Consider the following 16,020-nt stretch of genomic DNA (forward strand, 5'->3'; position numbering starts at 1 on the left):
CTGGCCAGGCCACGAATGCAGCGGAGGCTATTTTGCAATAGACACTACACAGTATAAAGCGTATCATTGGGGGGACTTACGTTCATTAAGTGACAGTCCCCTCACTAGCCTACTATCAGGCAATTGTTGCTGTAAGTAAGCATGTAAAGAAATGCGTAATGAATGCATACTAAAGTAAATACGTACATTATTAAGAATTATGAATTGCCTTTACACATTGTAATGTTTGAATTGTTTATGGCCACTAGTATTTCTAGGGCTTCTCTTCTGTCTCCTTGAATATTGCACAAGTTCTGCAGGTCCATTTCATGTTATTCTCTCCCTCCTCCTGGTTGCTGGCCACAAGTACTGCTGAGATTTCTCTTCTGTGTACTACTTGAATTGCGGAGGCTTTCTTCGCAGGCTTTGGCCCAAGCATCAGCTCGAGTATGGTAAGAGTTGCACAAGTTTTGCAGATCCATTTCATATTATTCTAGCCCTCCTCCTGGTTGCTGGCCCTGTTTGCTAATGAGCGTATTATGAAATTATAATTGGAGGATGTTTGCTGTCCACAAATGCAGAGGCTTTCTTCTTGGTTGCTGGTCAAGCCATCCTGTTTTCTTCAATGGCTTTGGCTCGAGCATTAGCTCGAGCATGGTAAGAGTTGTTTTCTTCTGACTGGGACAAAGACAGAAAACAAGTCTTCAGGCCCATTTCATAGTCTTCTTGTCCTCCTCCTGGTTACTGGCCATGTCCCAGTGAATTTGGACTGGGGTACATGTCTTCTGACACCCAGCCACCACTCTGTCTCCTTGAGGCTTCTGTCTCCTTGAATTTCTTCTCTGACTTGCGGAAGGAAGAAAGATTTTAAGTCAATAAGGATAACAGAAAGTAGTATAACAGAAGTGGGGATTTTCCTCCCCAGCACCTTTTACAATATAAAATATTGTAAAACAGCACCTGCCTGCCAGTCTGCCTCCCTCCCTAACCTTTGTGGCCAGGAAAAGTTCAAAAGTTACTATGTAACAGATATTAGCATGGCCTTACTCAGCCAGTCAGCTGAGTTGGGCCATGCATCCCCACCTGAGGGGGCCCCTTTGGGACCATGCCTGCCCCCCCGCCCTTTACCCAGCCATTTTCCTGCTGGGACATGTTCAGTAACCAGGAAGGGGTGCAGGCTGCCTGCCTCCCTCCTTCCCTCCCCAATCCACCCATCCACCAAACCGGCTTCTGGTGGGGAACATTGTAATGGAGGGATGGGCAAAATATGGCCCGCAGGCCGGATGTGGCCCACGAGGGCATTCTATCCAGCCCACAGGGGTCCCTAAAAAATTTAGAAAATTAATATTTATCTGTTTTTGCTTCCTGTCAAAAATGACAGGAACCAGGGGCAGTAGAACCCAGGGGAAGCCCGGCGGGCTCCCGCAACAGCAGGGCCCATCCCCCCAGCCAGAAGCCTCAGCAGGGGCTTCTGGCTTTGGACCATGTGGGTGCACCGGCGCTGGAAACTCGGGTAAGGGGGGAGGGCAGGGAAGGGGCCCTGGGAAAAGCAGCCCATCCTCCACCCTGTAGCCAGGACTCCCTGATGCAGTTGCTTACAGCCCATGCAGGGCTTTCCTGATCAGGCACAGGCAGCCCACATGGGCTGTGAGTGGCTGCAGTGTGGGGCACTGGCCACAAAGCAGGTGAGGAGCCACTTTTCCTGTGCTTAGCACCATCTTGTAACCCACCCTGTCTGCCAACCTGGGCCCTTCGCTGGCTCCAAGCTCACCCATGGGGCTACATATGGCGGCGGCGGCAGCTGTGGCCCCCCCCCCACTTGCCATGTCAGGCAGTGTTGGCTGCTGCTGCCTGCCCGGAGCTCATGCACTGGGAAGCCCAGAGGTGGCAATGGCAAGCACTGCCCAGTGTGGCAAGCAGGGGGGCTGCAGCTATTGCTGCTGTGCTCAGTGCCACAGGTGAGCCCAGAGCCGGTGCGTGGCCCAGGCTGGCTGTGGGGGTGGGTTATAAGCTGGTGCTGAGCACGGGAAGTGGCCTCTCGCCCACCCTATAGCCGATGCCCTTTGCTACAGGCTGTGCCTGATCAGGACAGCCCTGTGCAGGCTGTGAGCGGTTGCAGCAGGGAGCGCTGGCCATGGAGCGGAGGAAAGGTCGCTTTTCCCCATGCTCAGCACCAACTCCTTCCCTGCTGTGGAGCAGGGGGTTGGGGCTGTATGCTGCCCCCCCCCCCCCCCGCCTTTATTGTGGGGCTGGGGGGGCACTGGGAGTGAGCAGGTGCACAGGGCCCACACCAGTGTCCTGGGGCCAGTGCCAGCAGGGCCTAGAGTAGGGCAGCAGTAGTACAGGGTCCCAGCCAGCAGGGGCTCTATGGAGCTGGGCCAGCTCCCCCCTCTCCCTGCTGCTGCAGCCCAACCTGGCTCCACAGACCCCTGCCAGCCTGCACCCAGCTCTGGGCCCCACCGGCACTGGCCCTGAGATATTGGTCCCAAGATGGTCACCAGGGGGTGGGGCTACCCAGGCGGCCCTCAACAGCTTGCCAGAACTGGGTAAGTGGCCCTTCCCCTGAAACAATTGCCTGTCTTTGTTGTAATGCATTGCTAAAGTCTTTATAGAGTTGCTAAAGACCCTAGGAGGCCTATGCTTGCTGCTGGGGGTGGGTGGGGTTGTTTAGTCTTCTTTCTTGCAAGAAATTCTGGCTGCACACTAGCACTGGCCAAGCGTTTGAGCTTCCTCCGTCTAATAACAGTCCACCCTGCAACTTTCCAGCAATGCCATAACTCCATACAAGTCACATGGTCAACAGTAACCAGGAAGGGCCAGTAATCAGCCTCTTGCCCTCCCACTAAGCAGCCCTCCATCCATCTATCCATATCATATCAAGGGATTACTCAAGGGACCTTGGCAGCATATTGTAAATTGGTGTTCTATCCTACTGTATTGTGTTTGCTAGCAATGGCTGTACCGTAAAAAAAAAAAAGTATTCACCAGTTGACTACCACTGGCATTGTCAAGTAAAACAAAAATAATGTATACTGTTTTAGCTTTATTGTGAGAAAAAATAAAGATGAAAAACAAAAAAATTTGATTTGTACTTGCTCCTGCTTGATTTCAGGGCATGGACCTGGGACCGGGGGACCAGTTTACAGCTGGCCAGGGGTGGGAGTGCAATAGCTTCCCAGGCTGGGCACAATGCTGGTCAGCGCCCGTATTTCAGATTGGTTGGTCTATTCTCCAGGCACGTCAATAATATGTCTGGGGTTAGTCATCTGCTGCATAACACTTCTGGCCTCTCTGTAGGGAGCAGAGTGCTTTTTGAAACCCTGGCCTTGGCTGATTAGCAGCTCCCTATTAGGGTGACTCCCTGAGGTAGCTGAGACCCATCTGATGAGGGCATACCAATACCTAGTTTAGAGCCCCTGGCAGGAATTATCCAGTGCTCTAACTTGAAATGCAAAGAAATTTCTTGAATTTGGATGAAATTAAGTGTTCTCCCACAATGATGCTTTCTTTGAATACACTTGATTCTGCAGAGGCCTAGAGGTAGCTGAAGAGATTACCCAGGGCTGCCCTGGGAGTGCTTTTGCTCATTTCCCTCTCACCTTCTCCCTGTCTTTTGAGAAGGTGGAGAGGAGAGATATGGCAAGGGAAGACAAAGCAATCCTGACCAAAATATGATGAGTTCTTTCCAGGGTGGGAGAGGGTTGCAGCCGGCTGGGGGGGTGGTCTCAGCTGCCTGCGGAGGGTTCCGGATTGAGAGTATGGTCTGGGGTAGAAAGGTAAGAAAGATTTATTGACTTCACAAAAACACAACTACGCGTAGTAACAAAACAAACAATGACAGACAAAAGCAATTTGTGTCGGCAACATATCGGCAGTCCCCTCTGATGCCTGATACACAGCAAGCTTCTCTTTCCACAAAGTTCAGCGAAGTCAGGTGTCCCTGAGCAACAGTGTCTGAGGGGTACCGGGAAGGACCCTGGAATGCAGTCCTTGGGCTCCTCGAGGTCCACGGGCCCACTGATCCAGGCAACAGCTAACTAATCCTTTTCACAGAGCTGTATCTTCCTTCTGAATGGTTTCCAAATATTCCAGCTCATTTAGAGCTTCTGAATTATACAGATAACGAATGACCACTCAGATTCCTTTTACTTCAACTGTCCTTAGCTTGACCATTAGCAGTACAAGCCTTGCATTCCTTTGATAAGGTAATTTTAACTGCACCACAGGGCCTTACTACTTCTAGGCTTTGCTAGATTTACTAGGCTTTACTTTATGCAAGGCCTCACTACATCTTAGACTTTAATTAGGTTTTTAGCAACAACATATAGCTTAATATCTAAACAAATACAGAAAAATACTTGGTCTAATCTTCATAGGGCCTTTATCAAGCACTTTGAATCACACGGACATAATTTCAGCTGTCGCAGGGGGGTGCGGTCTGCAACCTCAGCTACAAAATGTGCTGCATTGCATTGCAAAGAAAGCTTTGGGGGGAAAAAAAATCACTTTTGCATCACACCCCCTATAACAGTACAGCCTGCAAAGAAAAAAAAAGCTGCCAGGGTGGCAGGAAAAAAAAGCTGTTTTTGGACCTGCGGCAGCAGGTGTTAACCCCAACCCCCAATCCCCCCTCCCCCATGACTATGCATATGAAATGCATTTTAATTTATTAAAGACTTACTAAAGTCTTTAAAGACTTGCTAAAGGCCCTGGGAGGTCCATGCATGGAGAAGTTTTGCAGATTGCCTGCTTGCCACTAGTGGTGGGTGTGGTTGTTTAGTCTTTTTTTTTCTTGCAAGACATGCTGGCTGCACTGTAGTACTTAACAAGCATTTGACCTCCCTCTGACAACAGTCCACCCTGCAACTCTTTGCAACTCTTTCCAGTAATGCCATGACTCCATAAAAACCCTCAACCAGACCCCCATGCTGAAGTGGGCGCAGTCTCTGAAAACCACCCCTCTCCCCACCAACTCACCTGAAAGCAGACATGACATATATAGAGCAAAAATAAAATACTTTATTCAAAAAAGAGCGGTGTGGTGCATTTTCTTCTTTTGTAAAAAAAATAAAAAGAAAAAAAATAATTTTTTTAAAATTTAAATTAAAAAAAGAATTTAAATAATAAGTAATACATTATTAAATTAACAAAGATTTTAAATAAATAAGGATAACAGTATTATACAAAAGGGAGATCTTCCTCCCCAGCACCTTTACAATATAAAATACATACGAAATATACAAAAATAAAAAATTACTGCAAATCTGCACAATATAGATCTTTCACTCTCTTCATTTTTAATTTTTTTTGGTTGCTGACCCCAGCAAGTTCTGACTCCAAAAATTTTCTGCAGGGCAGGGGAAAGAAGAAAAGGAAGAGGAGAAGGGTTTGGAGCAGTCAAAAAAATGGACTTTTCCCCCCTCGCCTCCCCCCACACATCTCCACAAAGTTGGTGGGACATATTACCTAAATGTCACCCAGGATGCTGCATATCTTGGGTGTCGGATCTGGTAGGCAGTGTCCTGCCACTGAACTTTTGGTCACGGTTCTGAAATGGAATGTGATGAAGTTCAGAAGGTTTGCAATAGTGAAGTCAGTCATGTAACTGCTCACTCCAAAGTTTCAAACTACTTGCAAAAAACTTACCATTACTGCTGCAACTGTCATCTAGAGCTATGCCCACTGTAGTGGCAGCACACAGTAGAGGCATGGGGGGTGCAGGTGGAGGGTACATGGGGCAGGAGGACATATGCTATAGGTGGCGGGGGGTGGAAGAATTAAGAGGGGGTAGTAAATTAAGGGAATATTGGCTCTCCCCCATTCCTTTTTGTTAAAATAAAAATAATAATTTGCAGACGTGACCCAAACCTGTAACTACTCCACTGCATGCTGTGAGGGAGGAGGGAGGGGTGAGGAGTGAGTGAAGGTAAAAAAAAAAAAAAAAAAAAAAGAACACACAAAGGCACCTACTGGCTAAAGGCTGGAACAGTGCCACCTCATGGTGAAGGGGATTAATTAGAAGTCTTTGGAGTCTCTGGCTGTTTCCATAGCTGGGGTGCTGTAACTGGGGAGTGCAGCAAAAATAACACATCTCCAAGTAGTGTCAGTTAAAGGTGCTAAATGGACTTTTGGACCAGTGTGTCATGGGATAGGGTCCCTAAGGATGGCCATGATCTCCTAAGGCCCCTCGACTGTGCCAATTTGGCCTGATGGACACCCTCTTTTCTTGCCCGCCACATCTTGATGTAAATGTAATGTAGGGAGGCTGCTTTCACGCCCAGTCGGACATGGTCCTGATGGACTTCCCTGGACCCCGTGGGTCCCCAGCCTTACGGGCTATATGCGTGGCTCCAACCGCCCCTTTACCATGCCCCAAGCCTCACAGATGGCATTGACATTGTCCTGTCTAGGCCTTGCTGTGATTTGGCCCCCTTGTCCACTCTGGGCCCCCCGCAGCCCTGTATCTGCACCTCACTGGCGCCTGGGCCCTCCGCAGCTCTGTTTTTGCTCACCCCCTGAAAGCTGTGCCCCTCTGGCGCCAAGACCTGGTCGCCCCCTGAACGCTGTGCCCCTCTGGTCCCGGGGTCTGCTCACCCCCTGAATGCTGCACCCCTCTGGCACTGGGGTCTGCTCACCCCCTGAAATGCTGTGCCCTTTCTGATGCTGGGGTCTGTGCACCCAAAATGCTGCACCTTCTCTGGCGCTGGGGTCCCCACGCTGCAGTGGGCCCCCAATGAGGCTTCCTTCTTCCCCAAGTAGCCTCACCCAAACCACCCGTGTTGTAAAACAACAACCAAACATAAGCCCCTGGGCTATAACATAACACAAGCTGCATAAGGTATGCTCTGCCCCTTTACATTACTAGGAACAGAACTTAGTCAGGCCTCTTCCCTTCACTCACTCTAGGAGGGCTCCTTCCCCCTTGGCTGACAGCAGAAAACTGAACTCACTAGTCCCCATCCTGGGGTTTATATGGGCCCAGGGCCTTGCCCCTTCCGGCCAGCTGACCAGGTGCAGGTGCAGACTAATTTCCTCATTAGCTAGCTGCCATGGCAACCTGTACCTGGGCTCCTGAATGGCTCTTTGGGCTCTCCCCAGGCAGTTTCTACTCTTCTAGGAGCAGGCACCTAAGTGCCCTGCAACACAGCAGGAAATCCCGGGTCTTGCAAACACAAATGCAATTGCGTCGGTGTTAACAGGAAATATTGTTTTGTCTACATATGCCCTTAGGTATCATCAGAGCTATTCAGTTCATTAGAAGATAAATATCTGTGTAAAATATATGTTTGTTGAGCTAAACTGCATTCTGCCTAAACATCTATAGATATGCTGATCTGCCATTACTGCATTGTCTGAGAAATAGTTTTCATATTGAAGTGATGTTTCAGATAAAATGTATACTGCCTTTGTAAGAGTTAAATAATAGTCACATGTGTTTTTTTGTTTTTTTGTCATAGGAGGTGGATGTGGATGACAGATTTGGAGATTTAGATCTCAGAAATGATTCAGATATTCCTGAAGTTCCCCCATCAACAGACAGCACTCCAGAAATACTCAAAAGAGCTCTTTCTGGCGTATCTGCCAGGTATAGTAAAGTGAGATTCCTAACACATTTGGGACAAGAATGTTGAGACTTGCTGACTAAATGTAATTATATTGCAAATTTAATTTCCTATGTGATAACCTTTACACATATACCTTTATTTTGGATCTATTATTATGGCTCTTTAGCTACATTTTTGCTTGAGTACCAGTTTTTATGAAATTAACATTTTCAGTACACCACCCAAAGATTGCCTGGCTTCATCCGTTATAAAGAAATAATTATTAAATAACTTTAACTTAACTTAAATGCTGAAGCATCACAGAGAGACGGGAGCCAGATACCAGTAACTGTGACTGATCTTAAGAAGATTAATTTTTTTGGCTTCATGTAATATGCTGGCTTTCTGGCCACCTTTAGTTAATTGGAGTTATTTTGCATTTTGCTAAAGAAGGAGGAATCCAAATTTTTTTTTACAGGTTAGCTTTACATTCACTTTTCCATCAACCTTTGTGCCTTTTATTGGGAGATGGTAACAAAATAATTAAGTGTAGATGGGAGCTAGCAAGCAATACCCATTTTATTTTATTATTTTCCCCATAGCTGGCAGGAATCAAAGGGCATGCCTGTACTGCATCTCTAGTGTGTCTAGGCAGTGATGTTCCCAAGCATGTCCCATTCTTCTTTCGCTTGCATTTGTCAGAGCCAAGAATACAATAGTGAAACTGCCCTGGGGTGCCCCTGCATGCTGAAAACAGAAGTTTTGAAAGTGACTGTAGGGATCTACACCCACCATGGCTTCTGGGTTGTCAGCAGGAGGTTGGATATGCTTGGAAGTGTACTGGAACAGGTGAGGAACACAGTGTAGACATATCAGTTGAGTCATCATCTTCAGCAATCCCTCACAGTTGAGGATGATTGTCTTCCATTATTGTCTTATCTGTGTGTCCAAAGATGGCTGATAAGGCCTACCTGGGATCAAAAGACTCTACTGCAGCTCGGATGTGTGTTTTTGTGTGGGGTGGGTGGCGCTGGATTCTTGATTTGTTCCATGATGCTTTGTTTCTGCTGCTCCTGCTTTTCCATCTACTGTTGTTGTCATGAAGTTTCAAAGCACTGAGATCCCTACAGCAGACTTTTCTTCCATTTGGGACAGTCCTGGGGAATTGTCTCCCACAAGTTGGCATCAGTGTTGCATTTTTTTAAGTTGGCCTTCAGGACTTCCCTGAAGTGCTTTCTCTGTTATCCTCTTGAGCATACACATTGCTGAGATGGGAGAATAAAACTTGCTTTGGATGTCTGGAGTTGGACATCCGGATGACATGGCTGGCCCAATGAAGTTGATGTTGGATGATCATCACCTCAGTACTCGTGGGGTTTGCTTGCAGGAGAACACTAATGTTGGTGCATCTGTCTTCCCACTGGCTTTGGAGGATCTTACACATGCAGCGTTGATGGTACTTCAACAACTTCAGATGTCTCCTGTACATTGTACATGTCTTAGCTCCATACAGTGAGGTGGGAATCATGACTGCTTGATAAACCACAAACTTGGTTTTGGATCTGATGTCACGATCTTCAAACATCCATTTCTTCAGGCACCCAGAGGCTGCACTTGCACATTTGAGGCGATGTTGGATTTCTTTGCTGATTTCTTTTGCAAGAGGTGAGTCTGAGATATGGGAAATAATGTTCTCCAGCGTCTCACCATGGATCTAGATTACTGGAGCTGGGGACTGCTCATTAGGAGCTTGTTGGTGGAGGACCTAAGTCTTCTGAATGTTAAGTGTCAGTCCCATTTTCTGGTATGCCTTGATAGAGGCATCAACAGTTTCCTGAAGCTCTGCTTCTGAGTGAGCACACACTACAGCATCATCAGTGTACTGGAGCTCAGTGATCAAGGTCAGGGCAATCTTGGTTTTGTCTTGGAGTTGGCTGAGATGAAATAGCTTACCATCTATTCTGTACTTTAGCTCCACTCTGGCTGGAAGCTGTTAGTGGTCAGATGTAGCATCATGGCAAGGAATACAGTATAACCTCATAAATCTGGATATCAAAAATCCGGAATTGTCAAAAATCCAGCACTTTTTAAGCTTTCCTCTCCGCTCCCCTGGACGCAGAGGGGGAAGATTGCACATGGCAGCTGCCACTGCCATCCATCACCCCGTGTCACCGCTCTGTGTGTGAACACTGCTCCAAGACTGGCCACCGCTCCCCCCACCCGCTGAACGCAGAAGGGAAAGCTTGCATGCAGCGGCTACCATTGCCACCACCATTCCACTCTGTGTGCAGCTGCTGCTCCAGGACTGACCGCCGCTCTCCACCACCTCCCCCAGATGTGGACAGGGAAGCTTGCACGCGGCAGCTGCTGCTACCATCCACCACCCCACTCTGTGCGGTCACCGCTTCAGGACCAGCAGCCACTCCAGTTTCAAAAAACTGCAATTTTCAAATTTCCAGCACATGCTTGGTCCCGAGCATGCCGGATTTAGAAGTGTTGGAGGGATGACGCAGCCTTGCTTAGCTCCTGTTTTAACCTCAAAACCAGCTGAGTAGCAATCAGGTCAAATGCAGGAATGTTTTATATGTACATGAAGCTAGCTGTAGAGGCACAGTTCTTTCAAACATGAAGCACTTTGTGTACTTAAGTCATCTCATTCAGTTCATTCTGCTGTTGTAATTAACTGTGTGCAGTAGTCCAACTAAGGTATATTCAGAAGTGTCATAGGCTGATAACTGAAATGTGACAGGAGGACAATGTTATTCACTACATAAATATTCTGGAAGTAACTTGCCACATCCAGCAACTCATTTTCTTAACAGTTAGGAACAGAAGTTTTAGTAAGTCAGTTTAATATAAACAGGCTTTCACTTGGCTTCATGAGTCCTTGCACACACACCCTAACCAGATTTAATACCTTCCAATTCAGACGTTGTACATGTCTTAGCTCATTACAGTGAGGTGGGAATCATGACTGCTTGATAAACCACAAACTTGGTTTTGGATCTGATGTCACGATCTTCAAACACCCATTTCTTCAGGCACCCAGAGGCTGCACTTGCACATTTGAGGTGATGTTGGATTTCTTTGCCGATTTCTTTTGCAAGAGGTGGGTCTGAGATATGGGAAATAATGTTCTCCAGTGTCTCACCATGTTGTCCCCAAAGGACAGTGAGTTCGTGCCCGGTACGCTTGTGCCAATAAACACACAGGGGTGAAGGATCCAACTTAATCTTTATTTCTGCGCAGAAAGTGGTGCTTGGCAATCATTCGCAAAGCAAGCACCCCCCACCCCAGTGGGCATCAGCCTTATATAGCTACGTAACAGGTTAAACTTGCTGAGGTGATGAAATGTGTAGCAAGTCCAGCAAGTAACCCCCCTTTTCCAACTCCACCCCCAAGTAACCCCCCTTCCAACCTTCCCCGGGACCTTGTTGATACAGCTTTTCCTTCTAGCGAGGCCAGCAATTAAGCAACTAGGCAACAAGCGATCTCCCCCAGCCTAAACAACCTACTCTATGCCCTTGGTTAGATAAAATACTTTTTCAAAACATACAAAGCTGTTCCTAGGAAAAAACTAGTGAAAGTTCAGAGGTACTCATCAAATCCCCACTTCGAGGCTATGACCCTAGGAAATACGATCATAGTCCTCGACCATCTTTCTCATCTCCAGAAATCTCTTCGCTCCCTCCCGATTGTTTTGGATTGGGTTTGTAATTGATGATTTTACAAACATCACGCGGTGAACGGGGGAAGAAATTGATTTCTTGAGTATCTCACAACACATTTTCTCGAACTCTTCACATCCGTGGTTATGCCTCAGCAATAAGTAATCTATGGCTGTTTTATTTTGCAGAGTAGCTCCTCTTAGTTCTTTTATTTCAATATTGAGGGCAGCTAGGGCCTGTGAAGTTGTATTTAGGCCCTTTGCCAGGGCACAGGCCACCTTACTAAGCTGCCTCTCAGTGTCCACCACTAGGCCTGGCACCCCTACTATGGAAACTGCTAAGGACACTACCTCGGCCTTACTCAGGAGGTTTATGTCACTATCACAGGATTCATCTAGCACCTTCAAACCTCTCCGGTGACGCTTACTAGAGGTCTTAGGCATACCTGGTAGCCAGACAGTCAACCGGCCCAGAGCACAAGGGCCTCCTGTGGCATTGGCTGGGATATATGAATAGGCAGTCTTCCCACAAAGGAGGAACCACCCCCGGGGTAATATAACATGACCATAGTTGCAAGATACATTAGTCATGTCTGAGCAATTGAAAATTTTCATTTTTTTGGTTAGGCTTTTGCAAGCTTGGGTACAGTTCACAAAATCGGCACAGCTGGTGTTATCAGGGGAGGTGACTGTCAACAAATCTATTTCAAAGGTACTAGTGTTTCTTTCTGTGGTAATGGTTCCCCACATGGGGTTGTTAGTGTAATTGATTGGACCTCCTATTTCCCCAGATGTGAACCAAGTCTGATTCCAGAGTGCTTCCAATGGAGTGGGCACCCCTATAAGGCATGACGTGAAAATATCATCAACCGATGTTCCACCTGCCAAACAAAAATGAGTGTCATTTAATACGTCCTTTGCCAAATGAACCCACACATTTTGACTCTTATCGAACCTTTTATGCACCAACCCAATCTTTCTTTCTCCTCTCGTCTCTTCTCTCCCCTCTTGGGGCACTCATTTTTCCAATGCCCTTCCTGCTTGCAAATAGCACACTGATTAGGTCCCAGCCTGGGACCCTGGCCGTAGCCTCCCGGAGCATAGCTCACGCCTCCTCTATGCCCTCTACTTTCCCTGCCCCATCCTCTACTCCTCTGATTTACAATTGCCGCTGCCAACAACGATGCTTTTAACGACGCCTGTGCCTTTATTCTCTTATCTTCTTTTTTTTCTCCTTAACCTGATCTCGGTTGGAAGTATACTTTATGAGCAATCTCAATCATTTGGCTGATGCTCATTCCAGCTGCTCCTTCAGGCTTCTGTAGTTTTTTTCCTAATATCTGGGGCTGACTGTCCTATAAACAGTGTGTTAAACATCTTGGCATTCTCCTGCAGCTCCGGATCTAAATCCGTCCACTGTCTGGCTGCCTCACACAACCTCCCATAAAAACTGGATGGATCCTCCTCCAGACCCTGCCTCACTTTGTACAATTTAGACAAATTTTTTCTGCTTGGGGATAGCCTCCCAGAGAGCAGCCAGCACAAACTCCTGATACAGCTCTAACTCCCTCTGGCCCCCTCAGGTGTTGGGATCCCAGTCTTGATTTTCCTTAGGGCAAAGTTCATCTACATTACCGGCTGGGTGACGCTGCTGTGCTATCGTGCGTGTTTTTTCTAAGACCAACTTCTTTTCTTCTGGAGTCAGAAGAGCGGCCAGTAAGGCCTGAATATCTATCCAGTTTGGTTGGTGGGTGAGGAAAATAGTAGAGAACAACTGGGCCATTGCCCCCGGATTCTGGCGATATTGGCCCACAGACTGTTTCCAGTTTATCAAGTCTGCCGTGCTGAATGGCACATGGACAAAAACTGGTTCTCCCTCAGGACCCACCGCTTCTCGTAAAGGGGCCTGAACTACTGGTTGGGCCCCTGATCGTAAGCGACTCACCACAGGGCTAAACACCCTATCTCCTACAGTCCCTTTTACCGCCAGATTGCTATCACCCGCATCCTCTGGACCCGGGGACAGCACCCCAAGGCTGTCAGGGGAGGTGGGGGACGACGGACTGGACGAGCCAGCCAGGAATCCCTGACGAGCCGTTACAGGTGCAGTGAAAGTCCCCTGTGGTGATGCAGGGTTCACAGGATGAGACGGTGGAGCCGTGGGAGCAATTAGCAACTGCACGTCTCCCTCCTCCGGCTCCTCCGAACATACTGTGGTGACCCCCTGTAAAGCCGTTACGCCGCTTTCCCTAAATATTCCACATGACTTCTGCGTGGCCCCATCCCCATACAAAGTCATATATGCCTCTACATAAAGCATCTCATCCCACTTCCCTTGGCGCCTACAAAACAATTGTAACTGCAAGATTGTGTTATAATCCAAAGACCCATTTTCTGGCCAGGCTGCACCATCCGCAAGTTGGTACTGTGGCCAACATGTATTGCAATACCGAATCATCTGTTGTTTTGTCATAGGGTCACTTTCAAACTTTGGCCAGTTTTTTAAAATGCATCCTAAGGGACTGCAGGGTGGAATCTTAGACTGGTTACTTCCCATTATCCAACTACCGGATGGCGACCGCTGCTCAGCCTCAGAACCAAACTGATTAAAAGGAGTTCACGGGGCTGCCACCCGATCTCACTCGCCTAGGGTGAGTGTTCCTACATGGTTGGAACTTTTAAAGCCGTCTCTTCCCAACCTGCTCAAAATATTAAAAGAAGTACTCACCAGTCTGTTGAAACCTCCCTCGCCCCACCTGATTAAGTTGGTCCTTCGAGCGTTGCACCGTTGTGCCCCTCCATGACTCCGTCAGGCAACCAGGAGACGGTCAGACCTCCGATGAATAAGGTCGGTGGTGCCTGGCCCTCGCACCGTCCACAGTTGTTGCCGGAGCCGAAGAGGTGGACCGGGCAAGGCAGTCAGCTAGGGTCCCATCTGGGTCGCCAGAAATTGTTGTCCCCAAAGGACAGTGAGTTCGTTCCCGGTGCGCTTGTGCACCCCCTGGGGTGAAGGATCCAACTTAATCTTTATTTCTGCGCAGAAAGTGGTGCTTGGCAATCATTCACAAAGCAAGCACCCCCCACCCCAGTGTGCATCAGCCTTATATAGTTACGTAACAGGTTAAACTTGCTGATGTGATGAAATGTGTAGCAAGTCCAGCAAGTAACCCCCCTTTTCCAACTCCACCCCCAAGTAACCCCCCTTCCAACCTTCCCCGGGACCTTGTTGATACAGCTTTTCCTTCTAGCGAGGCCAGCAATTAAGCAACTAAGCAACAAGCGATCTCCCCCAGCCTAAACAACCTACTCTATGCCCTTGGTTAGATAAAATACTTTTTCAAAACATACAAAGCTGTTCCTAGGAAAAAACTAGTGAAAGTTCAGAGGTACTCATCAACCATGGATCTGGATTACTGGAGCTGGGGACTGCTCATTAGGAGCTTGTTGGTGGAGGACGTAAGTCTTCTGAATGTTGTGTCAGTCCCATTTTCTGGTATGCCTTGATAGAGGCATCAACAATTTCCTGAAGGTCTCTTACCACTGTGGGCCACTGCTTGTGGCCCAGCCCCAACCATGACCTTCCAAGCAATCAGCAGATGCCACAACAGGAATCTAGATAGAAAAAGGCAGGCATTAGCATGTTGGGGATGCCTCCTTTGCTGCTTGGGCTGGAGTGTGTTGCTGACTCTTTGAACTACTGTGGGCCAGATCCAGTCTCTTCACTGTTTGGGTCTGGCCTGCAGGCTGCATGTTGCTTACCACTGCTCTAATTAGTTTAGTGATGCTTTAGTTTTTAGTAGCTTTTTGTTTAGTATGTTATCTGCTCACATCTTGATGCTTGTCCTGACAGTTAAGCATGAACACAAACTTGTAACACTTTTAGTGTCATTCTGCTACTATCATAGAATGAGGACCAACAGTGCATGATGATTTTCAGATTCAGCTTACTAGGGTAAACATCTTGAAGGACTTTGGGTCTCTAACCAGACTTGTCCTCAATACTATTCAGAATCTGGTACCTCAGCACTTCCAGTTAACACATGGCTTTAAAATCTGCTTTAGGTTCTTAAATCATTTTTGGAGGGTACAGCTGTCAGTGCTCTGTGTGCAAAATACCGCTTTGTTGAAGGGTGGAGTCAAGGGTACTTGTTAGGATCATATTCCCTCTGATCATCTAATATATGGAGGCAGGGCCTCTTTTTTATCTGGCAACAGGACCATTACCTGAATTGGAATTTTATTTAATTTTTAAGAGCATATAGATGAAGCACTACATAATCCCCCTCCCCCTCCTTAAATATTATCCCTATTTTTATGGTGATCCAAAGAATCTTGCAGTTTCTGTTATATCTGGTAAAAGTTAAACATTGAAGACTTGTCATAATGCCAGATGGTTGGCTAGACTCCTTGAGGCTTGGCCTGTCTCTAATAAAGTTGGCTTTCCAGATGTGTCAAATGTGCTTCTTATCTATTTTTGTTCTAACTTCTGAGAGATGTAATATTCTCTTTTTTTAAGAAAGTGAGGCTTTTGTTTATGGTAAAGACTTACAGTGTGATGAGTACAACATTGTGAGTTAAAGCCTATTGCAGTGTAGTGGACAGCTTCATTTAAATGGCTCAGTGACCACTAATGTATCATTAAATAAAATCTTTCAAAAGTATATTACATGTCTAACAAACTTAAATTCAATGTAGATTTTAAAGTTAATTAAGATGATGGATTTCTTTAATCAAATGTGTCTGGAAATTATTTTACCAGTGCAACAAGAAATGTCTGAGGGGGGGAAATCTTTTTTGTTTTCTCTTTCATTTGGCAGTGGTCTGACAATG

General features: G+C 47.0%; 1 protein-coding gene and 1 long non-coding RNA gene across 5 annotated transcripts in view; one reads left to right on the forward strand and one right to left on the reverse strand.

Annotated features, from left to right (window-relative positions):
* Window positions 1-16,020, forward strand: part of CDS1 (CDP-diacylglycerol synthase 1) — a 124,368-nt gene that overhangs the window by 43,591 nt on the left and 64,757 nt on the right. For all 3 annotated transcript variants that reach the window (XM_019479338.2, XM_019479337.2, XM_019479332.2), the window contains exon 2: window positions 7,437-7,564. In XM_019479338.2, coding sequence (XP_019334883.1) covers window positions 7,437-7,564 — 128 coding nt within the window. The remainder of the gene's footprint in view (window positions 1-7,436; window positions 7,565-16,020) is intronic.
* Window positions 4,958-6,965, reverse strand: LOC132248614 (uncharacterized). Of its 2 annotated transcripts, XR_009459913.1 has the most exons (4): window positions 6,881-6,963; window positions 5,950-6,043; window positions 5,446-5,527; window positions 4,959-5,326 (listed from the first exon to the last, which is right to left on the reverse strand). It is a non-coding gene; the product is annotated as an uncharacterized LOC132248614 (long non-coding RNA). The 2 variants fall into 2 exon arrangements; XR_009459914.1 differs by having other exon boundaries at window positions 4,958-5,326; window positions 5,950-6,965.

The sequence above is a fragment of the Alligator mississippiensis genome, chromosome 2 (genome assembly GCF_030867095.1).
Source record: "Alligator mississippiensis isolate rAllMis1 chromosome 2, rAllMis1, whole genome shotgun sequence".
NCBI lineage: Eukaryota > Metazoa > Chordata > Crocodylia > Alligatoridae > Alligator > Alligator mississippiensis.